The following is a 23,040-nucleotide window of genomic DNA, read 5'->3' on the forward strand; positions in this document are numbered from 1 at the left end:
CCTGTCTCTCAAATTCAGTTTTATGATGACTTTCCCTCTTCAATACATTTCAATTCCCCTACATTCCATTTACATAACCTCCATACCTGGATAATGACCCGAGTCATTACCGATATTAATCTCTACCTTTCCCAGCTGTCATGGCATAGTGAAAATTCCAGATCTGCACTTACTGGCCACGTAACTTTGAACAAATTATTTAACCTCTTGGAACATTAGTTTCTGTAAAAGGAGGACAGTAATAAGAATTAGAATAAATATAAATGTTACATACACCTACATATGTAATTCATATATATATTAACCTTATATACATATATATATACATCATAGATGTTCAATAAATGACAGCTATTGTTACCTTGAAATCAGTCTTTTAATCTATGCTCGAGGCATGGTATTCTTAACTATCTTGTGCTTGTTATTTTCAAAGATAATCTTTCCTAAATAGATTTTCTTATCAATTCTCTAGCATTGTCTCATTCTATCTTTGACGTGTTTGCATTTCCCCATGCTCTCCCTTTTGCACAATCATTGTTTTGAACTATAGCTTCCTGCTTTGCTCTGGATCAGGCAGCTATTGAAGCCGACACGCACAGGGTTAAACCCAGTTGCTGAATTCACCCCCCTCCCCCTCCCAGTCCCCCTTTTCACAGTAGCCTGGCAGCTGTCCTAACTGCCTACTGAAGCCAAATGCTTGAGGAAAGAGAGAGTAAGGAGCCAGCCATGAATCCCTTCCAGAAAAATGAGTCCAAGGAAACTCTTTTTTCACCTGTCTCCACTGAAGAGGTACCACCTCGACCTCCCAGTCCTCCAAAGAAGCCACCTCCGGTGAGTCCTCAGATTCAGTTCTGCCTCTGACAAGAATAGTTTTGCTCTTTTGGCTCTCTTCCTTGGCCCCTGGAGCTTCAGGCTGAGCTGTTTTAGGATATAAAACTATTCTCTCTTGGAGTTAGAATTCACCTGAAACCCAAATCTAAACAAAAGCTTCCTTTACTTAAGAGAAAAAGCAGCAGGAAGAGGTAGTCAAAGTTTTTCAGCTGAGATCCAGGGCTTTGCTGTATTTCATTGCATATTCTGAGTTTCCCTGGGGGGCGGGGGGGAAGCAATTTGAATGTCCAGGGAAACTTGGCAAGCATTTCTGTCTGGAGAACTGTGTGTGATTGTTCTTTCTTTACCAATATAAAAACTCAACCCTTAGTTCCCCCTGTGTGCAGAGCCTTCAGCTGGACACAAGCGGAGGTTTCAGAATAGATTCAATCTGTTACTATGTGTTCCCAACTTACAGTGGGACGTAGGACAAAGAAACAAGAAGTAATAATGTTTTGCATTATATACTCGTTAAAGTACTTCTTCTATATTTATTATCTCATTCAATCCTCACACTGAAATCCTGTAAGTGGAGAGGATATAGTAATAATAGCCAATATTTACTGAGTTCTTACTATGGACCAAAAGGTAGTATTAGTCTCATTTCTTTGGAATAACAGAACTGCAGCCTAGAGACAAGTGTAGTGACATGGCCAGTGTCAGTATGTTAACACAGCCAGTGACAGTGTTGCATAGCTAGTGACAGTGTGTTAACTAAACTCCAGATTGCATAATTCCCAAGCTGTGAACTGAGAAGGTAAGAAGCTCAGTTTATTGTGTCTTCCAAGCAAGTTATTGTCATATATTAGCATATATTAATATTTATGAGGGTTTATATATATCCATATGAGTAAAAGAATATGTTAATTTATTATTTTATCTATTTAGTTATGTCTCTTCTGATCCCAAAAAATTTAAGGCTGCTTACTTATCAAATAAGAGATATAAATCTCAGGGTAAGATTTGACTGTACCAAGGACAGATATCTCCATCCCACTCATGTTAGTTAAGCTATTGTAATGTGTAGGGATTTGAAATAACCCATAACATTCCTTATATTCTGATTGATACAGTGCATGAAATAGCATAGTCCTTTTAATGTCCGGTAGTATTATCATGAAAATGTTATAGAATTTCTTTACTAGGAAGAATGGACATTTAATTTTACAGGATATAAGAACTCTCCGCCCAGAGTCAAGGTGATCAGTTAGTTCACCTTTAGGAGTCTCTACTTACATACTGGGCTCTGTACCTGGCTCCAGTTGCCTCTGAAGAGAACGCCATTATATTTCCAGGATTCTTCCCAGCATGGCAAACAGGGAAGGTGGAGACAAAAGGGGCCAGTCCCCATGGTAGAGCTAAGCAGATATTGACATCTGAATCTAAACTGCTTGGATATCAGGTACTCCATAGGGTACCTCTTCATTCTGTTCCTAGAAAGTATGATTATTCTTTCACCCAGAGCCCCAGACTTTTCATTTAGTAGTTGTGGGAAGATGAGCAAGTCCTGGTATCTAGGATCAAGGAATGTCCAAACGGTTTCATGATAAATAAATGAGAAACAAAGCAATGCTCAGATTAGCTTCTATTAATCCTAAATGAGCAATGTAAGCACTTTTAGTGTGATAATAGCTGTTTCATGAACAGTAGAGACCATTGCTCCATATTACCTACCATGGCATTTTAAAATAAATGAATTTTTCAGTTGTGAAGCAATCTAGTGGTTGAAATAGGGAAAAACAGCTCATGCTTAAATTATTGCCTTTTTGTTGCATAGAAAATCTGTGGCTCCAACTATCCACTGAGCATTGCCTTCATTGTGGTGAATGAATTCTGCGAGCGCTTTTCCTATTATGGCATGAAAGGTAATTTTGTGTCCCAGAGTCCTACTTTTCTTCACTCATGCTGACCCCATATTTGTAACAGCCTGTTCTCTTCACAGGCATTTATTTCCCTTATCCATTCTTTCTGCCCTGGTCCAAATTGACCTTTCATTTGGCCAAGACTTCCAATAAATGTTTCATAGGATTTCACCTAATAACTCATATGGGCCAAGACCAGAAACGCCTGACAGAAACCAGAACACAGCCTGTGAGAATATAAGAGCAAGGGTGGTGGTGCACACCTGTAGTCCCAGCTACTTGGGAGGCTGAGGTGGGAGGATCCCTTGAGCCCAGGAGTTTGAAAGTGTAATGTGCTTATGATCGAACTGGTAAATAGCCACTGCACTCCAGCCTAGTCAACATGGTGATATCCTATCTCTAAGAAAAAAAAAAGAATGTAAGTGGGAAATCTCTCATGATCTGAGTCCCATTTTCATACCTGTTCCTTAGGTCTATGAACTATATTGTTACTGGGAAGAAGAGGAGAGGGAAGGGATATTGGAAGCACCATGTTATCTTCATGGTTGGCCCAAGTGATGCTATGGTTGCACATATACCAAAGAGAAGAGTATTATATTTGTACATTCAACATAGCCCCATTCACTCCCATAACTCCCATGGACCCTGCTTCTACTGCCTGGTAGTCACCTCTCAGTCACTTTACTGATGGTAGTTTTGAAGGCCAGATCACCTTCAAATACAAGAGATTAAATATACTTTTCCATAAGTCACTTTAATATCTACCTTGTTTTGTCTCCCCCATTCCTTTTTTTTTTTTTTTTTTTCCCAACTTCAGCTGTGCTGACCCTGTATTTCCTGTATTTCCTGCACTGGAATGAAGATACTTCCACATCTATATACCACGCCTTCAGCAGCCTCTGTTATTTCACTCCCATTCTGGGAGCAGCCATTGCTGACTCATGGTTGGGAAAATTCAAGTAAGGAAGATGGGAAATCGTATCTCCACAGATTTCACAGATTAATTATACAGAAGGTTATCACTTCTAGCTTCTTGCCTTCAAGCAAAAACATACTTATGTCATCCATGACAAATGAGGATCTAAGACTGAAAACAAAGAAAGTCTACTTCTTTTCATTTTTAGTTTTTCCAATGTTTTTACATCCTTTTCAGTCAAAAGGTATTTTCTGCTTAAATCTAATTTTAATCTTCCATTGTATAGTTTAAGATCAAATCTTGTTCTGATCTCAGAGTGCTACCCACCAGCAAGTTTATAATTTTAGAGACATTTGTGTAGCTTTTTGACACTTTCTCCATCTCTTTTCTAAATTGAATCATCCCAACTGTTTCAGTATCTTCTTATGAGTCCCCTTTTCAGCTCTTTTACCATGTATTTCTCTTCTCTAACCTCTTTTGCTTTCATTCCTAAGAATATAATATATATTATCATGGGTTAGACTAATGATCCATTCAATTCAGTATCTTTTAAGTCCCTAAAAATAGCACCAAGAGACATATTATAGTATAATGTTATAGTTGTCCCCTATAACATTATCCTTATACGCTAGAGATGGATCTTGAATATCCATTGCCCAGTTATTTTCTATGGACTTTTCATCCATGGATTTGTCTAAATTAGCATTTCCTTAATGTTTTCTTACTGCATGACTTCTTATAGCCTTTAACATGCTAATATGTAAAATCTTCAAGAGAAGGTTCTATTATGTAGTGTTTCCCAAACTGGTTTGACCATGGTATGTTTTTCAGGGTATTTTGTGGACCTAGCATTTTAAGAAGCCTTCTTTAGTAAACTCTGGTTTATGTCTTACTTTGACCTATATATATGTTCATTGTCCGAAAAGTGTTTAATAAGCACCTATATCTATAGACACAACACAGTACTGAACAGTTTCTTGACTTGGGACAGGAATAGTGGGTGGGTGGCTGAGATCTGCGTTCACCACATATGCGGTAATACTCACCAATTCATCCAGATGTGGTTGGCAGTATGTGCAGAATAGAAAGTATAAGCCATGATCTATTTATTCATTCATAGAATAAAGACTCACATACATGGAATAACATCTTTATTTATTTTTAAAATAACTTCCGTTAAGATTGAAGAAATATAGTTTCAGAATTTGATGAGCAATAGCTTCCTGCGTAATTCAGAGGAAATATAACCACCACCTCCACTTGTGCCCTTGACTTAATCCTTGAGGTATTTTTATTTTTTAACATTTATTTTTATTGAGGTATAACTTACCTAAAGTACACAAGACCGAAAGTCTTAACTGTTCAGCGTGGTGAATTTTTATATATGATCACCATCACCTAGATCGCTCTCCCTAGGGTTTCTGTGCCCTCGATATTCCCTTCTTGCCTTCAAATTCTCCCTAAGAGCCAGAGTCTTTCCTGCACCTAGAAGCAGATGAAAATGTCTAATAGGTTTAAACAAACAAGCGAAACTCTTCTTGACCCTCTTTTTCTGTCTTCTTTCTCTTATTACCGTTACCACAAAATTTTAAAAAGAATCACCTATGTGTGTTGCTTTTCTTTTTCTTCATTATCACTTCTTATGGTAGAGTAATCTAATGCAATGCAGTAGAGTCCAATTTAATTTAATCTCATTATATCCAATTTAATTCAATAATGTTTATTTAGCACCTTCATCTATCCAAAGAATCATGGAGGATAAAGAGGTGAATTACACAAAATACCTGCTTTACATGGTTTATATTCAAATAGCTTTAATACAGAGCATAGTATAGTAAGTTCAAGAAGATACAGTATAAATCCTCTTTTTTTCCTACTGAAATTACTCCCTAATACTACTGATAATGATTTCTTTGCTAACAAATTCCAATGGTCTTTTATAAATTCTTATTCCTTTTGAACTTGTTTTTAACATTTCAGTCTGTTTATTACTCCTGTGTTCTTAAAACTTCCTGGCCTTCTCTAACACTGTATTTTCTCACTCTCTTCCTCTTACATTTTTGTATTTTTATCTGGCTCTTCTTCTGTCTCTTGTTTACTTCATTCTTTCCTGAGTGTAAACATTTCCTCCACGTTATGACTTTCACTCTCTTCTCTTTCTCCAAATTCTCCCTTAGCAAGTTCTGTGGTTTTGATATTAACTATATGCAGATAGCTCCTTGAACTCTGTCATAACCTCTCATTCAAACTCCAGTGTCCTGCATATTGGCATTCACCTTCTAGATGTTCCACCATGTCCTTACTCCCCAAACCTGTTCTTTTCCTGGATTTTCTACATTCCCACATCCATTCAGATATCAAATTCTACCAATTCTGTTTCTACATCTCACATTTATCTTTTCTCAACACTAAATCCACTGTCATTAATTGCCACCACCCTAGTTTTAGTGTTCATTGCCTCTAAATTGAGATATTGAAATGGACACCTAAAATGTTTTTTGCTACTTCCCATATCTTTTTCCTATAAATGAGCATATACAGTACTGCCAGATTAATCTTCCTAAAAGAAATTTCTATTCACATTACTATCTGCCCCCAAATTTCTGGTGACTAAATCACTGTCTACTAATCTTACTACAACTTACCTTTCTGTGCTATTGTCATAGTCACTCTCTTTCAAGAATAGCCACTGGAGAAAAATTGAATATTAATATTTCCCTAATAATATCCAGTGACATCTCTTTTCCATGTCTGCTTGCCCTGTTGCTACTTCCTGGAATCCCCTACCTCCCCATCCCTTGCCCAAACCCTTAAAAGTGCAGCTCAAATACCACCTATGTATGAAATATTCTGTGCTCCCTCACCTTTTACTACTGGCCAGGAGTAATCTAGGGTTCTCTGAACTCTTTATTTTCTTCTCTCATATGACATTTACCAAACTCTATCTTATTACAATTATTTGTATATGAATCCGATATCTTCTTCCAAACACTTAGAAGACAAAGTCATTTATATTTTTATCCATAGTACCTAGAACATTGCCTGGTACGTAGCAGGCCTACAATAAATGTTTGAATTAATGCATTTATTCACTCTCAGACACTCAAATGGAGGCACAAGAGTAAAGATGGATATAGACAGGCATGAAGATGACTTTTACTTTTTTGTAGGTATTGTAGTTGCTTTTTTTTTTTTTTTAAATTTCATCTTGTTATGGGGGATACAGAATTGCAGGTTACATACGTTGCTCCTGTACTGCCTTTCCCCCCAAGTCAGAGCTCCAGGCGTGTCTGTTCCCCAGGTCGGGCACATTGCACCCATCATGAGGTATATATCCCTCCCTTCCCCACCCCCCCTTCCTGAGTTGTAGTTGCTTTTTAAATAGTGAAACTCTTGTGGGAGATTCATCTCTTTCAGAAAGGAAATGAGAGAAAAGATAGATACCTTGTTCTCCCATAGACGTGTGTGTGTGTGTGTGTGTGTGTCTGTGCATGTTCATATATACAAATAGAATGATAACAGCAACCAAATGAAACAAGTACTTAAAACTACTCACCCACCATACTTTATTCCTGATTTCCTTAAACTGGAAAATCAGAAAATGAGCAGGCTCCTCCTTCACTATCTTCTCTAAGTTGAATCTACAGCCTTCTTTTCTTCATTAATTAGAAGAAAATAAGATAGATTTATGTTTCAAACTGTAAGTTCTGCCCCATCTTTCATGTGTCAATGTGTCATGTGTTCCTCTGGCTTAGTCAGTCCCTCTATCTGTGTGTGTGTGTGTGTGTGTGTGTGAGTATGTATATGTGTTTGTGGTTTTCTTCATATGTGGTGTTGGGGATGAAAACCTTTTATAGCATTAGAAAAATTGTTCAAACCTTGAAGGGACAATATTCTGAATTTAGTAAACAACTTCTATTAAAAATCCTTCCCAGAATTATATAATAGCTTTATTAAAAGGAAATGAGCACCAAAGTCCCTGGCTCTTGTGTAAGGAACTACCTATTCCAGGACAGAAGTGAGGCTTCGTTCAAGGCTACACACAGGAAAGACTAACCAATAGGTACACAGTAGAAAATAAAAATGATTAAACATGTATGTTGGATTTTCATGTTTTGTATAGACATTTGCTGAAAGTGTTAACTACATGCTAGGATGCTATTTTTAGTGCCAAATTGCTATTAAGAGAGAAAAACATGTTTAGTCATAGTTCCTAGTTTCTATGCCTATCCATTTCAGCTTTTGACCTTGGCAATCACTTAGAACCACTCTCTTAAATGTGTTTATTATGCTTTTGGGTATCCTCTATACACATCTCCTTTCTCTTTCTCTGAGTGGGTAGGTATGTCCTTTCTCTCTCTTATCTTTTTTTTTCTGGTCAGAGCTGACCTTCTTTTCTTCATGCGAGATCTCTTTCTCTGCCATCACTGCACATTCTCTGTCTCTGTAAATCCTCCTTCTCAGTTCCTAAGCTCTTATTAAAAATGGCTCTGGCTTTTTATATTCTTATGATGAAATAAGATTTATAACTTCTTCCTCTTCCCTTTCGTTTTTCCACATTAACTTATTCACAATAAAACCAAAGGAATGCTGGTCTATAAGTTGGAAAGTAGACGTTCTAAGCCTAACCCTAATATCAATTAAAATATAACTTTTTAGAAATGTCATTTGACCTTTCTGGATTTTAGTTTCTTGATTTGTAAAATTGGGAGATTGGTCAAGTCAACCTAAACCAGTTCCATGTCCTGTGATTGGGATAACCATGATCCTAATGACCCAGAGTGTTCAAGTCTCTCTTGACTTCTTTCTCCTTCTGTTGAAGTTTCTTGCCGTTAGATTCCTCTCTTACATCCTTCGTATCTGGACTGTTTCCTATGAGTCTTTCATTTAGAAATTCACCTATTTTCCTGCTAAACTACTTAAACTTCTCTCATTCATTCAGTCCAACAACCAGCTACCGATCTATCTTACAACCTAGACTATATCATTCCAGCTCAGAATCATTTTGTTGTTTTCTTCTTTCTAAGGATCTAGCATAGACAATCTCTTTTATATTCATGATAGCTAGCCTTTTTTCTGTTCCCTTTTATTGCCTTTCTTTCTATTTATTCTTTTTATTGTAACAAAGAGAACTTTCTCTAGAAGATACTATTATACAAGGCTTTTTGGGAAAGCTTGGCCCCTTCACTGATGTCCATTAGTCCTGGATTGGTCACTGAACTTCTTATCCCTTACTTGTCATTATATACCCTTTAAAGCCAACCTAGGAAGATTAGGCATTTAGAATTAGAAATCCACGTTCTGAGATGATTTTTGGCATCTGCTCACTTTTATTACATTCTATTCTTTATATTATTTAGCATTTAACACTTTAAAGTCACGGATGTAAACTATATAATTTCCAAGGTTCACTGTAGCGCTAACATTCTACTTATATTTCAAGAGAATGCTGGTATGGTAATACACGTAGGAGGTATATGTCGTAGTGTGCCATATTTCAATGTATCTGCTGTATATTCTCACTGGAATTCCTTGCTCTTCAACCTTCTATTTGCTGCTCAATTCCTTGGGAAAACACGACAGGAAGTTCCTACCAACTGCATGATTTTTATCACTGGACAGTCTACTATAAGTCCCTGGCTCCTTTCTTAATGCTGGTAACTTGTCTGTGAGGAAACTGTGGTGGGGATTACAATTAACCCAAGTGTCCAAGTTACACAGACTGAACCTGAGAGGTAATTTTTATCTCTCTATATAGCCTAGTGCTTCTTCTTCTTCTTTTTTTTTTTTTTTTTTGGAAACTGAACTGTATGAATCCCAGTCCTTCTTGGGTTTAGAGAAAGTCTTTTGTGTTAGCCATTCCTGTTTACTTAGTTTGTCCTCAACCCCTCTTGCCTTCTACAGCAAAAGACATTCTCAGAGAAAAGCACCTCAGGTCAAAGTATCCTGTTCTACTGGTTCTCCTTATTTAAAACATTGTCACTTTTGCTACAAATCCACCCCATTCCTATCATATTTGTACAAAAGTAGGGTTACTCTGTGTATGTATGGAGTGAGGGGTTGGGAAAAGAAGAGTGTACGTATAAGATGGGAACTTAAATGGAATGTCTATTACCTCTAACACTACAGGGTGAAGAATTGCACTCCCTTTTCCTGGTCTGTTTGCTTCATTCACCACTGTTGTTTCTATTTGCATTTCTCAGATAATTTTTACCTCCTCCACCCCTTCCTCCTCCTCCTCCATTTATCCCCACACTGAGAACAGTAAGAACCCTGAGTCTGTATTACTCAAGTCTCTGAATTCTGTTTTCAGCCTGACTAATTTAACTCTCTCAACAGGACAATCATCTATCTCTCCCTGGTGTATGTGCTTGGCCATGTGATCAAGTCCTTGGGTGCCTTACCAATACTGGGGGGACCGGTGGTACACACGTGAGTAAAAATCATGGAATCAACTCAATTACTTTTTTCCCATTAGACAGGTATATGTTGCAGGCATTCATTACAAATGACTTTCTATTTTCTAACCAGAGATGTTCCTTTATTTTCCAATCTACACTGTTATTATCAAACCGGTTAAGAAAAAAGTTTTTTAAACAGTTGAACTCTTTCCTACTTTATCTGAGCTCATTTGTTTTGCTGACTTGTAGAATGCCTAGTTAGTATTCTCTTAATGTGCTTGAAAATAATTAAAATCTTCACGCCCTCTGTATTCCCTTACCTATTCATTCATCCATGCATGTATACTTCACCAAGGTTAAAAAATGTCTGTAATATTTCCTTATAAAATATTGTAGAGATCAAATTCAAACATTGGAGTATTTCCATTTATGTGTAGCTCCATATACTCCAGTTGCTATTTACATTTATGGCACTAGAGGCATTTAATAAATTCTGATATCTGTTGGTTCAGTAGGTAGAGAGGATTATAGGCGTTTAGGAAGAAGGTCATATATATTTATGTTATAATGTGCCTATATATGTGTTTATTCTATGGGTTAGGAATTTTATTTGAAAATTTAATAAATATTAGATACCTTCTTATTGGTATACCATTAAAAAACTTTGACACTGTTCCTATTAATTATGGTCGATTTGAACATTTTATTTTTTGGTTAGTAAGCATATGTGGGATCAGGGTCCTACATAAGGTCTTTCTATTGATGTGTCCCTTTGACTAAAACACGCTGGTTTGTGTTAGCTCTGAAGTTCCTTCAATATCTGCTTCTATCTGATGCACACAAGGGTTAAATGGAACTATCAAGAATAATATCTCCCTGTGCAATGTATACTTTCTAGCAGAGTCTCAAGGGTCATAAATATGGTAAGTGCCCATAAATATTTCCTAGGAGTGAAGGCAAATGGAAAATGCCTACAAGGTAGAAATGTGAAGGGGATCTTTGCCCTTGTATACATTTTTTTCCCCTCTGCAATAATATAGTTCGTCTCTACAGTTGTATTTATTATCAACATGGTTAGTATTCTCACCTCTCCATTTCAGAGTCCTATCATTGGTCGGCCTGAGTCTAATAGCTTTGGGGACAGGAGGTATCAAACCGTGCGTGGCAGCTTTTGGTGGAGACCAGTTTGAAGAAAAACATGTAAGAGTCCTGTAATTTCTGTATTTTCAAGAATGCAGAGCCAGCATTAAAAGGGGTCCCTGGCAGGTACACCTTGGCCAAGACTGAAGTAATCCACTGGTCAGTTGCTATCTGAGGAGTCATGTTCAATGCTAGATACTGGTCATTAATAGAGAGAAAAACTGACACACATTCAAAGGAAAGTGACCAGCATGGTGGTGGTGGAGGAACTCAAAGATATGTGTTATGAGGAAAGGTTGAAGAAAATGGGGATATTTAGCCTGGATAAGAATCAAGGAGAATATTATAGCTGCTTATAGACATTGAAAGGAAGTCAAAGATTAACTCTGAGACCAGTGAGTGAAAGCTACAGGAAATCAACAATTTGTTTGATGGAAGAAAAAAACTGCAAACAGAGTTGGAAGTAGTGAGTTTACTCTTACTTAAGATATTTAACAAGAAATGTGGTAAGCACTTGGGGAATGGGAGATCATGAGTAGTATAGAGATGATTTAAGCATCTCTAGCTTTGAAATTCTAAGTAAGGGGGAAATGACCAATTGGAATGAAACAGAATGCATTTACATAGATGAACTTGCCTGGCTGACCATTCCATATTTTCCTAAACACTTTCCATTGTCAGTGGGAGAAAAATAAGACAATATAGGTAAGGTAAAAATGGGCCTGTATGAGGAAGCAGTGACAAATGGTCAAAGGAATAGTCTATTCTTAGATCAGTCAGCATTTCTGGCTTCCTCTCTTTTGCTCTCAGTTTTGTTTTTTGTATGTCTTCATGTACCTATTCCCTCTTGTATAGGTGTTTATCATTTTTCTGGTCTCTGTCTCCCCTAGCCACCGCCCCACCCCAACCTCGGTCTCTCTGTCTCTCTCCCTCCACTTCCCTCCTCTACCCTCTCTGAATAGAGCCTGCTATCTCTTTCTGACTCTATTCTCTCTCTGTCCTGTCCTATCTTCCTGTGTTTCTCTTAACTTTCAGACCATTTGGGTTATTTTATACTCTTTATCTTTCCAAGGGTCCATAGATCCTAACTGACTTTGGAGAAATAACCGACTTTTGGCAAGTGGGATTCTGAGCACACGAATTATGCAAACTAGGTGACTGGACTAACGTTTAAATGGAAAACAGAAGAGGAAGCAAAACACACTGTAAATAGAAAATGGGGAAGGACTGATTGTTCTAATGTGTAAGGAAAAGATCCGAGGTGTCAAAATGAAGCACGGCAATACACACACAATAAATGTAACATCAGCAACTTTACTTAAAAGTTGTTTCAGTTGGTAACAGCACCACAAAGATATTTCAATTAATAGGAAGAAAACACCTCCAAGTTAGTGCCAGCCACTTCTAAGCCCGCTGATCTCCTTTTATGCTCTCTGGCAGATACCCCTTAAGCACTAGGTGATAAACAATTTATTCCACTGTCCTATGTTCTTGTCCTATTCCTACCACACACTCCTACCACAAAATCTATTATCTAACTCAGTCATTTGCTTAATTAATACAGTCAATAAACATTTATTGAGTCCCTAATAAATGTCATGTGCTGTGCTAGGTACTGGGGATAACAGAAATGAGTAAGGTACAATTTCTACCCTAAAGAAACAACCTGCTGAAAGAAACACATGTTTAATGCAAAGACATTAATATTAATAGTAAAATAGATATGTATAGGACACAGTAGTGGCACTGAGGACAGGATGATCATTTTTGCCCAGATAAAGGGGGTAAAAAAATGTAAAAGCTGCTTGTACTGGAGTTTGAAAGCTGAGTAAATGTTTGTCTGGGGTCATCCAGCTGTGTTTTTAAATATTTAATGTGATGTTCAGACACTGTGGAGGCAGTATCTGAATCCCTTTGTGTGCACCTCCAGATCTGAATCTAAACATGACGGGGGGGATGGAGCTAGGAGGCACATTGCACTGATGATTTATCCTGTTTGTTACAGGCAGACGAACGGACTAGATACTTCTCAGTCTTCTACCTCTCCATCAATGCAGGGAGCTTGATTTCTACATTTGTCACACCCATGCTGAGAGGTTAGGATCATTTCTGAGGGGCGCTGTATAAGGCTTTACTCTGGCCAGCCATTCAAGGCTTCCTGCTATCCACCTTCTCCTTTCGCAAGAGCTTGAAAATCTGTGAGAATTTCTTTTAGTTTTGATTTGTCTGGTTCAAAAGAAGGATTATGGATTAGGTGATGGGAGGAAAGAAGATGGCTATGCCTATGATCTCAAGAACCTGGGCTTGTAGAATAAAGCATCAAAGATTCAAGATTCAGAGTTACTCTTTCCATCCACCCCCCTGCCATTTTCCTTAGGAGATGTGCAGTGTTTTGGAGAAGACTGTTATGCATTGGCTTTTGGAGTTCCAGGATTGCTCATGGTGATAGCACTTGGTAAGTGTAATGGAGCAAAGGAAACCTGATAATCACTGATGCCTGCCACATGTAAAGCACAATGTAGGCACTTTACACAAACTATTTCATTCAATCCTCATGCCAACCCTATTAGATAAGTGTTATTGTAGGGGATTTCCCTTGACTCTGGAGATAGATTCTTTTTTTTATTTTTATTTTTATTTTTTTTCTTTTTTTTTCTTTTTTTTTTTTTTAGAGACAGGATCTTGCTCTGTCACCCAGGCTAGAGTGCAGTGAAGCAATCATAGCTCACTATAGCCTCAAGCTTAAGCAATCCTCCTGCTTCAGCTAAGGCCAGGGGGTGCATGCCTGACTAATTTTTTTAGTTTTTGGTAGAGATGGGTCTCGTTATGTTATAGCTCAGGCTGGTCTCAAACTCCTGTCCTCAAGCAATCCTCCTGCTTCAGCTTTCCAAAGTGCTGGGATTATGGGTGTGAGCTACCACACCCAGCCGACTTTGCAGATAGATTCTAAATGAAGTCCAGAAAGTTTTTAAAAAGTGTCCAAGTTTACATAACTAATAAGATATCTCCTGTGGAGCCTTTAAAAAGACCAAATTCTGGACCATATGGAGGACCAATTAGGGGCCTGAGAGTCTATAATTGTTTTAGTATCTCAGGTGATTCTAATGTATAGTCAAGGTTGTGATCCACTGCTCTACACTACTATATGTAAGGAAGCAAGGAAGATAATTAATTCTCTCTGAAACTAGTTTACTCCATCTGATATTTATTTGGTAATTGGAAGACGTTTTTATTTCTCTAGGCCTTTTAAAGCAGCTTCTAGCTTTAGCTATTCTGGTCCTGCTCTGCAATACTCCCCAAGAGTTTGCCCTTGAGCAAAGGGAGTAAGAAGAGGTGGATAAGTAGATGGAAACTAAGGCAACTTAGATCAAGTGACATTCTCTTTACCACTGAGAACCCAGTTCTGGAGAAGAAGAATGTGGCGTTCCTTAGTTTTTTCAGCCTAAGGGGAAATTTGGGCATGATTGTCTCTAATCACTGACCTGGAAACCTGTTCTCACTCTGAGCCTCAGGGTGACGCCCCCCCTGGAAGATATCCAGTCCAAACACATAGAGAGCTCAATAGAGGAAAAAGAGCACAGAGCCTAATGTTCAGTCTGATTATTTTCTACCAGGGAGGCTGATAGTAATACTGAGAGTTCCCAATGCCAAGAAAATTTATTCCAGGAGAGCTGTGATAATATATTTTCTGCTTCCTTCTCCATTCAAAGCAAAGTATTTTCCAAAATATTTTTATGGTTTTCCACTGATTAGTACTGTCTTCTCCTTTGGATCATTGCATGACAATAATATTTACATATCAGAGTAATTATGAAGATCAACAAAGATTCTGTAAGTGAAATGTGTTATAAATTATAAGATGTTAAACAAGTGCTAGGTGTCATTATTAGTCAATGGCTTCAGGTTTCTGGGTGCTAATAAAGAACTCAATTCTCTGACTCTTCACTATAATTTAATTAATTAATTAATTAATTTCATTTATTCAACATTTGGTTAATGAACCTATTGTGTGCCAGATTCTGTGCTAGGTATTGGGGTCGCATTGGTGAATTAGACAGCTACAGAGTTCATGCTCTCAAAGAATTTATATAGTTCAGTATGGAGAGGAAGACAGACAAGTATATAGGATTGTACAATATAGTGTGATCAATGTAACAATGGGAAAAGTACAGAGAGAGCTTTAGGAACACATAGAAGAAATGTCTGATTAAGGGCCATAGAAAGTTTGCCAAAAGATATGACAGCTAAGGTGAGACCTAAGGGATGAAAAGCAATCAATCAAAGAAGAAATTATAAGTTGTACAGAAAGAGGATATGGTATCTGTAAGACCAGGAGGTGACAGATAGCATGACATGTTTAAAGACCTTGAAGTAATTCAGATTACCTAGAGCATAAATGAGAAAGATAAAGAGGAGAAATAGGCAGAAACCAGATAAGGACCTTTTAAATCATTAATTAGAACTTTATCATGAGGGACAGTGGGGAGGCCCAAAAAGGTATTGAATAGAGGCATGATTGTTAGATATTTATTTTTCGATGATGATTCTATAATGTGGAGAAAGGATTGTGTTAGGGGTGAAGCAAGGATAATATTTATCTTGACTACTGATTTTTTGGCACTCCCTTAAATTTTGTGTTTGAGATGAGTATCTCACTTAGCTCACCCTCGTCCTGGCCCTGGTATAATTAGCAAACCTTTGTATGATTAAATATGTGAAGAGATAAGATAAGTCAAAATTAAGTGTACGGTTCTGACTTGAGTAACTGGGTAGATAGTGGAGTCATTAACTGAGATAGATAATGAGGGAGAAGAGGTTTGGGGCAATGTTGATGAATTTAGTTTTCAGCATGTATTTTAGATGTTCTTGGAACGTCTAATTGGAGTTACCAAACAGTCATTGGGAAATACAGGTTTTAGAGCTCAGAAGAAATATTTAGCCTGTAGATATATATCTGGAGTCATTCATATATGGGTAGTAATAAACTGTGAAGATAGATAACTAAGTGCTGATAAGAGTAAGGTAGAAAGAGGGCCTAGGACTAAACCCCAAGAACACCAGGACTTAAAAGATAGGCAACGAAGAAAAGCTCGCAAATGAGACTAAGAAGGAATGGCCAAAGTGGTAACAGTGTTATCTTGGCTACTAAGAGGATTTCTAGAAGGGACTCATTCAGAGTGACAGATGTTACTGAGTGGGGAATTGAGATAAGGGTAAAAAAAAGTCTATTAAATATAGCAACAAGGAGTTCATTGATATGGTGATATCAGTTATGGTAGATTGATGGAAGCTAGAGAGTGATTGGAGTAGTTTGGGAAGTAAATAAAAGGTAAGAAAGTAAAAACAGTAAGTATTTATAGCTGGAAGGTGACATGGATTTAAGAGAGAATATGAAGCATGCTTAAATATTATTAGGAAGAATCCAACAGAGAAAGAGGTTGAACATCTAGATAAAGACAGTATAATGAGTATGAAAGCACACATGAAAGAATTAGCTTTGGACAGGAGGAGAAGCATCATCCTCACCTAAATGGAGTGAGGAGAAAATGAATGTGGATACAGGAATTATTAGATTTAGTGGCAGGAAGTTGAGGGAGTTTCATTTGAAGGCTTCTATTTTCTTTGTCAAGTAAGAGGCAACATCATATATTAGAGGTAGTAGATAGTAGAGAATTTCAAAATTCCTACTCATCTTCTTTAGTTAAGTGGCCTTGAAATTTAAGTGTGACCTTAGTGGATTACATAGTCTTCCTTTTATCACTCTACTGTCACTATTGCAGCCAGCATTCCGGAGGTGTCCAGTCTCTTACTAGGATCATTCTTAGTTTCAGGATTAGTTTATTTTCTATCCAAAATTTTCCTCTTGTCTAGGTACCTCTTTATCTGCCTACTTGACTCACAGGATTAGCATTCTTCCCCTGAACTATTATTTTGGTCATCAGTGAGAAGACTATTGTAGGTAAAGTGGAGAACTTTGGAGAAACTGAGAGGATGCATAAAGAAAAGTGGTAGAGTGAATGTGACTGAGAGGAATGGAGAGATACTAGAAAGTTAAGGGAGAGAAAATTAAGGTGATTCATGCCCTCTGATGTGTGAGGATACTGGAAAATGCTACTGGTCACTGAGAAAGGAATCTTTACCAGAAGGTTTATTAGAGAAACATCTCACTGGAGCTAGGAAATCTGTTAAGGAGGAAAGTACTTCTGGGAAGGTACCAAGGTAGAGTCTTCTCATTGATTTTTCTTTAATAATATTTAAAAAACATAACACTTACTATTTTATAGTTATAAAAGTAATACAAGCTCATCGTTAATCTGGAGAATAAAAGGAAAAATAATAAAATAAAATTCACCTAAAATTAGCTGCGGAGATGTGATTAAAGGATAAAGATGCAGGTTAAGGGAAATGGAATGAACTCAAGAACAGAAATCATATGGGATAGAATTTTTGTAGGAATGATGAATAGTGGTTAGAGCATGGGGTACCTAAAGAGGAATAATAAAACATAAAGTGGGAAATGATAGGTCGAAGTGTGCTCCTTTGAGAATAGGGGCCTTGTATTTTTTACTTGTATTCCCTTGTACAGTGTATGATGCAAAAATTAGTGAATGAGATGTTTTATAGTGACTAAAAGCATAGATTTTTTTAGTCAGGCCTCAGGTCAAAAATGCAGTTTCTGGCAACTTCCAACTGTGTAACCTTGTATAAGTTGCTTAATTTCTTTAATCTTCAGTTTCTTCATGTGTAAAATGGAGGTAGGAGTACATATTTTGTCAGGTTAAATCAGTTAACGTATTAATAAGTAAAATGATTAAGAACTTATAATAATAAACCTTCAATAGATGGTAGTGATAGCAATAGCCATCAAGATAATAATGACTTTGTGAAGGCCTTTCATGCCAGGAGTTTGAGTTTATTAAGTAGATCCTGGAAAGAAACATTTGACATCAGATTAGAGAAGGAAGAGATTAGGGAATGAGAAACTAGTTGGTGTCCATTTTAATAATCTAGGATAGAAGCTGTGAAGTCCTGATCAAGAGTGCTAGCAGTGGTAATGTAAAGGCGGGGCAGACGGGCAATGCATTGAAGAAAGAGGATCAGTGACAGGCGGTAACATTTCAGATATGGAGATGGAGAAAGAAGAGTGAGAAGTCAAAGATGACTTCCATTTCTGTGATTACATGAAAGTCTTAACACATATCTCTCTTATCAATTGACCATTTTATCTTCTCTTGGCACCTGTAATTTTTATAACCCCAGAGTCAGGAAATGTAAGTCTGTTACCTCTTTATGAGATTTGCCAGTCACTCCCACAGTTTAGCAGTCTGCCCTTTGCACTGACATGCTGAATGAGAAGCTAAGAACCTTGTTTATGTATCAACTGCAGTTGTGTTTGCAATGGGAAGCAAAATGTACAAAAAACCACCTCCTGAAGGAAACATAGTGGCTCAAGTTTTCAAATGTGTGTGGGTAAGTCCATGAATTGTTTACCTGCCTTTTTGAATCAAAAGAAAAAGATGCTATGCTGAGAATATGGTCTTCAAACATGGTTATACATTTTTCCCAATGACCTCTGTTCTATTTCCATGCCTTTTGAAAGCTGAGATCAATTTGTCTTCCTCTGTGCCTGTACTTAACCATTAAGTAAAAAAAAAAAAAAAAAAAAGGTAATCATTTTTAAAAATTGGTGATAAGATTCTGAAGTATAGTTATATGTGGTACCAACAGGAAATAAGGATAGATAAAATTATATCTGAAATATTCTGAAATTCAATTCTTAATGATGTCAAAGGGTTGGAGTAGGTCACTAAAAGTATATGTGTTTGAGGAAAGGGATAATAAATTGGAAAAGGTAGGGGATGGTTTCTCTTTGTATCCCCCCTGATGTCTGTCCTCTGCCCTAGTTTGCTCTTTCCAACCGTTTCAAGAACCGTTCTGGAGACATTCCAAAGCGGCAGCACTGGCTAGACTGGGCAACTGAGAAATATCCAGTAAGTTGAAACTGCAGAAACATCTTATGGCTCAGTGGAGTCTTTCCTGATATTCAAACTGATTCTCTCCTACTGCATTGAACCTCTTCTCTTACTTTCTTGGGAGAACTTCTACTTTATGCAACAAAACCATGTGTAGAACTTCTGGCAATTCTGCCTGTTCTTCCTCCTTCTTGTAGAAGCAGCTCCTTACGGATGTGAAAGCACTGACCAGGGTTCTATTCCTTTATATCCCATTGCCCATGTTCTGGGCTCTTTTGGATCAGCAGGTAAGAACAGTTCTTTTGAAAGCTACTTCTTCTTATAGCCACTTCCCTAGTATTATGAATTTCTCATAATACTATCTGTTTTCCCTAGGGTTCACGATGGACTTTGCAAGCCACCAAGATGAATGGGAATTTGGTGAGTAGAAGAGATTTTACAGAGAAGTCTACCATTTTCGTCATCGTTCATATTGAGGAAAAATTAATTTCTTTGTGCTTTTGCCTGAAAACTGACTTACGGTCATTAGAGAGGTGCATTTAGCCTGAACGCACAGTGTAGGCAAAGATAAAGAAAGCTAGTCTAGATACAAAAACCAGAATCTTGTCTTCAGAAATCAGGAACAAAAGGATGGGAAAGGTTTTAATGTATACGAGGAAGTATTGAGAGGATAACAAATGAAGTGATACAGACCTAGGATAGTGATTTTCTTCTATCTAAGCAGAGCAGAGACAGGTTTGATTGACACTACTTACTACACAATTGTTCCATCTCTCAGTAGGGATCACAGCAGAGGACCTGTAGGAAATCTAATATTTTGTACATGGATATGGAAAGAATGAGAAAGTTGTAAATATTATTTTCTCTTTGTCTAATCTCCATTCTTTGGCCCACTCAAATAAGGTCCCATCTCTGCTCCCAACTGTTCACTTCCTAGATTATTGTATTATTTTTCTACCTTCTCAGTTCTGTAGAAGACAGGGTGGAATGATACCAGAGTCATGTTAACCAGTCTATTTGCAGCCTGCAAAATATAATTTTACCTTTTCTCTCCCTCTGGTTGTCCATAATTTACTATGGTGGTCCTCTTTTTGACCCACTGGAGAACAACTTTGGAAGCACTATGTGTCAGAGGGAGTCTTCGCCCTAACCATGATGTCTTGCCCTTCACGTTATTTCCACCTACAACTGCAGTTGCTGAGATTAGTAAAAACACACCAACTCTATTCTCTCTCAAGTTAAGGAAAACATAGGTCATAGAAAAGAACATTCTTCCTTAGGCCTATCTACCTTCAGCAAAAACAGACAAAAGCCATCCCAAGTCTGGTCCCATCTCCAAATACTCTTACAAGCAAGACAGTGGTCCTGAACCAAACACCTGATGAATTTTCTCTAATATGCTTCTCACCTGCTAATTAGCAAAATTGTTGATCTAGGTTTTTCTTATCTTTGGCCACCATCTAAATATAATTTATTATAATGTTTCAGGGGTTTTTTGTGCTTCAGCCGGATCAGATGCAGGTAGGAGACTTCTCTATAGCTATGGGGACTCAGTTCTTTCCTCATCTATTCCTTTACCTGCAGTATTAGGATTAACAACCATAATTTGATGCTTTTCTCCTTATATGGTGAAGAGGGCCAAGCTTAGAGATGAAAACATTTTCCTTTAAGCCCTGCACTTCCCCTTCACATTCCCTGTTAAGTGAGTAGCTCCTGCCCAACTCCAGGGAGAGTGAGTTTTGAGCCACAGGTTAAGTATAAGCATTGGATTTTTTTTTCCATGTCAAGGTAGTATAATGGAAATATTGTCAAAGAAAGTGTAAAGATTTGTTGTGTGAGTAATGAAGTCATAACCTCTGTTTACTGGTGATTCCCAGTTCTTTTTTTAACCCTTTGTTCTAAAATCCCAGTTCTTCCTTCTTTCCTTCCTTCTTTCTGGCCCTGACATTTTCCCCTTAGGCTGTGGAACTGGGGACTATGGGTGAAAATGGGAAGGAAGAGCTCCTAATATGATTGGCAGGAAAACTGGCTCAGAGTGAAACTAGTCCCTTGGGATATTTGTAAGCTAAGCTGCTGTGCAAGGGAAATAAAGTATTGGGTGTAAAGGTATTGGGAAATGTGGAATCATTCTGTACGTATAATGAGAAAAGTGTATGTGGATGTGAGAGAGAGTGTACACAAGCAAATGAGAGCAGTGCTAACACTCACAGTGGGAGAATTCTTGTAGCTAATTCTCTTTACCATGATGTTACAGGTACTAAATCCCTTTCTGGTTCTTGTCTTCATCCCGTTGTTTGACCTTGTCATTTATCGTCTGATCTCCAAGTGTGGAATTAACTTCTCGTAAGTGCTCACTGTGCCTGTATTACTCCAAACTGACTCAATCTTTGCTCAGTTTGATAATGATTCAATGTCAATATTTTTCTCCTTAGTGATAATTTGTTTTGGCTTATCATTTATCTGCTTCTATTTTTCCATGTTAGATTAAGTGCCTATTAACACTGAAAAATAGGAATTAGATCTAATTAATGAGAGTCAAAGTCATTACTATGGACTTAACTGTGCAATCTGGAAAGTCAAAAATATGTGAGATTAGGCTCCTAAACCAACTTGCTCCTTGTTCTTGAATGTTGTCTCTTCAAAGAAGCCCAAAACCTTTGATGACTACTAATCTCTTTAAATCTCCTGTTGTTCCTGTAAAACAAATGGGAGACTGGGTAGGACTGGGGATACAATTGTTCCTAATTACTGTTTTTTCCTTATTCTAAATAGAAGTGTTATTCTTTGTAAAGTTTGGCAGAAGAGGGTTTCAAGCCTCCTTTCATTCCTGATTTAATAGTGATTTCATTTTGATGACCATTTTACCAAATTCAAATGGCCTTTGGTCATTTACTCATTCACTGAACAGATATATTAGGGAGTTTAGGACCAAGTGTCATACAAATGTAAATCAAGCAAAAATCTTTTTCTCAAGGAGTACTATATATAATGTAAAGGAGCTAGAGCAGATGCAAGTTATATATGTAATATAACTATTATACAGGTAAAATATGTTAAGTGCCCTAGGAAGGGAAAATCAAAATGCCAGGGGAGTATAGAGAAGGAAGAGAGCCCTTCTGGCTGCCAGGGTCAGCAGACTTCTGAAGAGGAAAATGAAGTAAAGCATGTATAGCACCTGATATTTGGCAAATGTTCAATAAATCTGGTTATATTGCTATTATTTTTGGTATTATAACATAATAAATAAAAAAAATCATAAGCAAAAGTAGAGGTGAGAAAAGGTGGTGCATTACAGAGAAGAGCAGTTCAAAGTGACTCAAGTAAAAGGAGAAAGAAGGATGTGTGAAGGGGAGTTCTAGGAAATACTTTGAAAAGTAATTGGGACCGAATCAGGAAAAGTCTTTAATAATAGGCTAAGGAGGGTGGATTTTATACTCGAGAGTCTAAAGTTTAGATGTAATTGTCTCTCCCTTTCCTCTGCAGATCACTTAGGAAAATGGCTGTTGGTATGATCCTAGCATGCTTGGCATTTGCAGTTGCAGCAGCTGTAGAGATAAAAATAAATGTGAGTTCAATAAATCTTAAGCTCCATGAAGGCAGGACAATACCTGTATTATTCACTCTTCTGACTTGTTCAATCTTGATACCCTGGGATCTAGCACAGTACCTGTTTTATAGAAGGTGCATAGTAAGTATTTGTGATAAATGAGCAGATACAGGGGTAGAGCAGCCATGCAAAAATGCGGCCCACCTCGGCCTGAGTGATTCAGAGTGTATTTTCAGGAAATTCCTAAAAACTAATATCCAAGATATCTAGCCATCACTTTAGGGAACATATGATGCCTTTCTAGGTACTCAAGCAAATACCTTTTGGCAGA

At 37.5% G+C, this 23,040-nt stretch overlaps 1 protein-coding gene across 2 annotated transcripts in view; it reads left to right on the forward strand.

Moving 5' to 3' along the window:
* Positions 1–726: 726 nt before the first annotated feature.
* Positions 727–23,040, forward strand: part of SLC15A2 (solute carrier family 15 member 2) — a 31,218-nt gene continuing 8,904 nt past the window's right edge. Inside the window, exons 1-14 of one of the 2 annotated variants that reach the window (XM_069472694.1) lie at positions 727–831; positions 2,648–2,735; positions 3,550–3,691; positions 9,988–10,080; positions 11,150–11,249; positions 13,195–13,285; positions 13,567–13,644; positions 18,577–18,659; positions 19,094–19,180; positions 19,360–19,449; positions 19,538–19,582; positions 20,651–20,683; positions 21,417–21,505; positions 22,646–22,727. In XM_069472694.1, the coding sequence (XP_069328795.1) occupies positions 727–831; positions 2,648–2,735; positions 3,550–3,691; positions 9,988–10,080; positions 11,150–11,249; positions 13,195–13,285; positions 13,567–13,644; positions 18,577–18,659; positions 19,094–19,180; positions 19,360–19,449; positions 19,538–19,582; positions 20,651–20,683; positions 21,417–21,505; positions 22,646–22,727 (1,206 nt within the window). The remainder of the gene's footprint in view (positions 832–2,647; positions 2,736–3,549; positions 3,692–9,987; positions 10,081–11,149; positions 11,250–13,194; positions 13,286–13,566; positions 13,645–18,576; positions 18,660–19,093; positions 19,181–19,359; positions 19,450–19,537; positions 19,583–20,650; positions 20,684–21,416; positions 21,506–22,645; positions 22,728–23,040) is intronic. The other variant, XM_069472695.1, reaches the window with a different exon arrangement.

This window comes from Eulemur rufifrons, chromosome 7 (assembly GCF_041146395.1).
Source record: "Eulemur rufifrons isolate Redbay chromosome 7, OSU_ERuf_1, whole genome shotgun sequence".
Taxonomy (NCBI): Eukaryota; Metazoa; Chordata; class Mammalia; order Primates; family Lemuridae; genus Eulemur; species Eulemur rufifrons.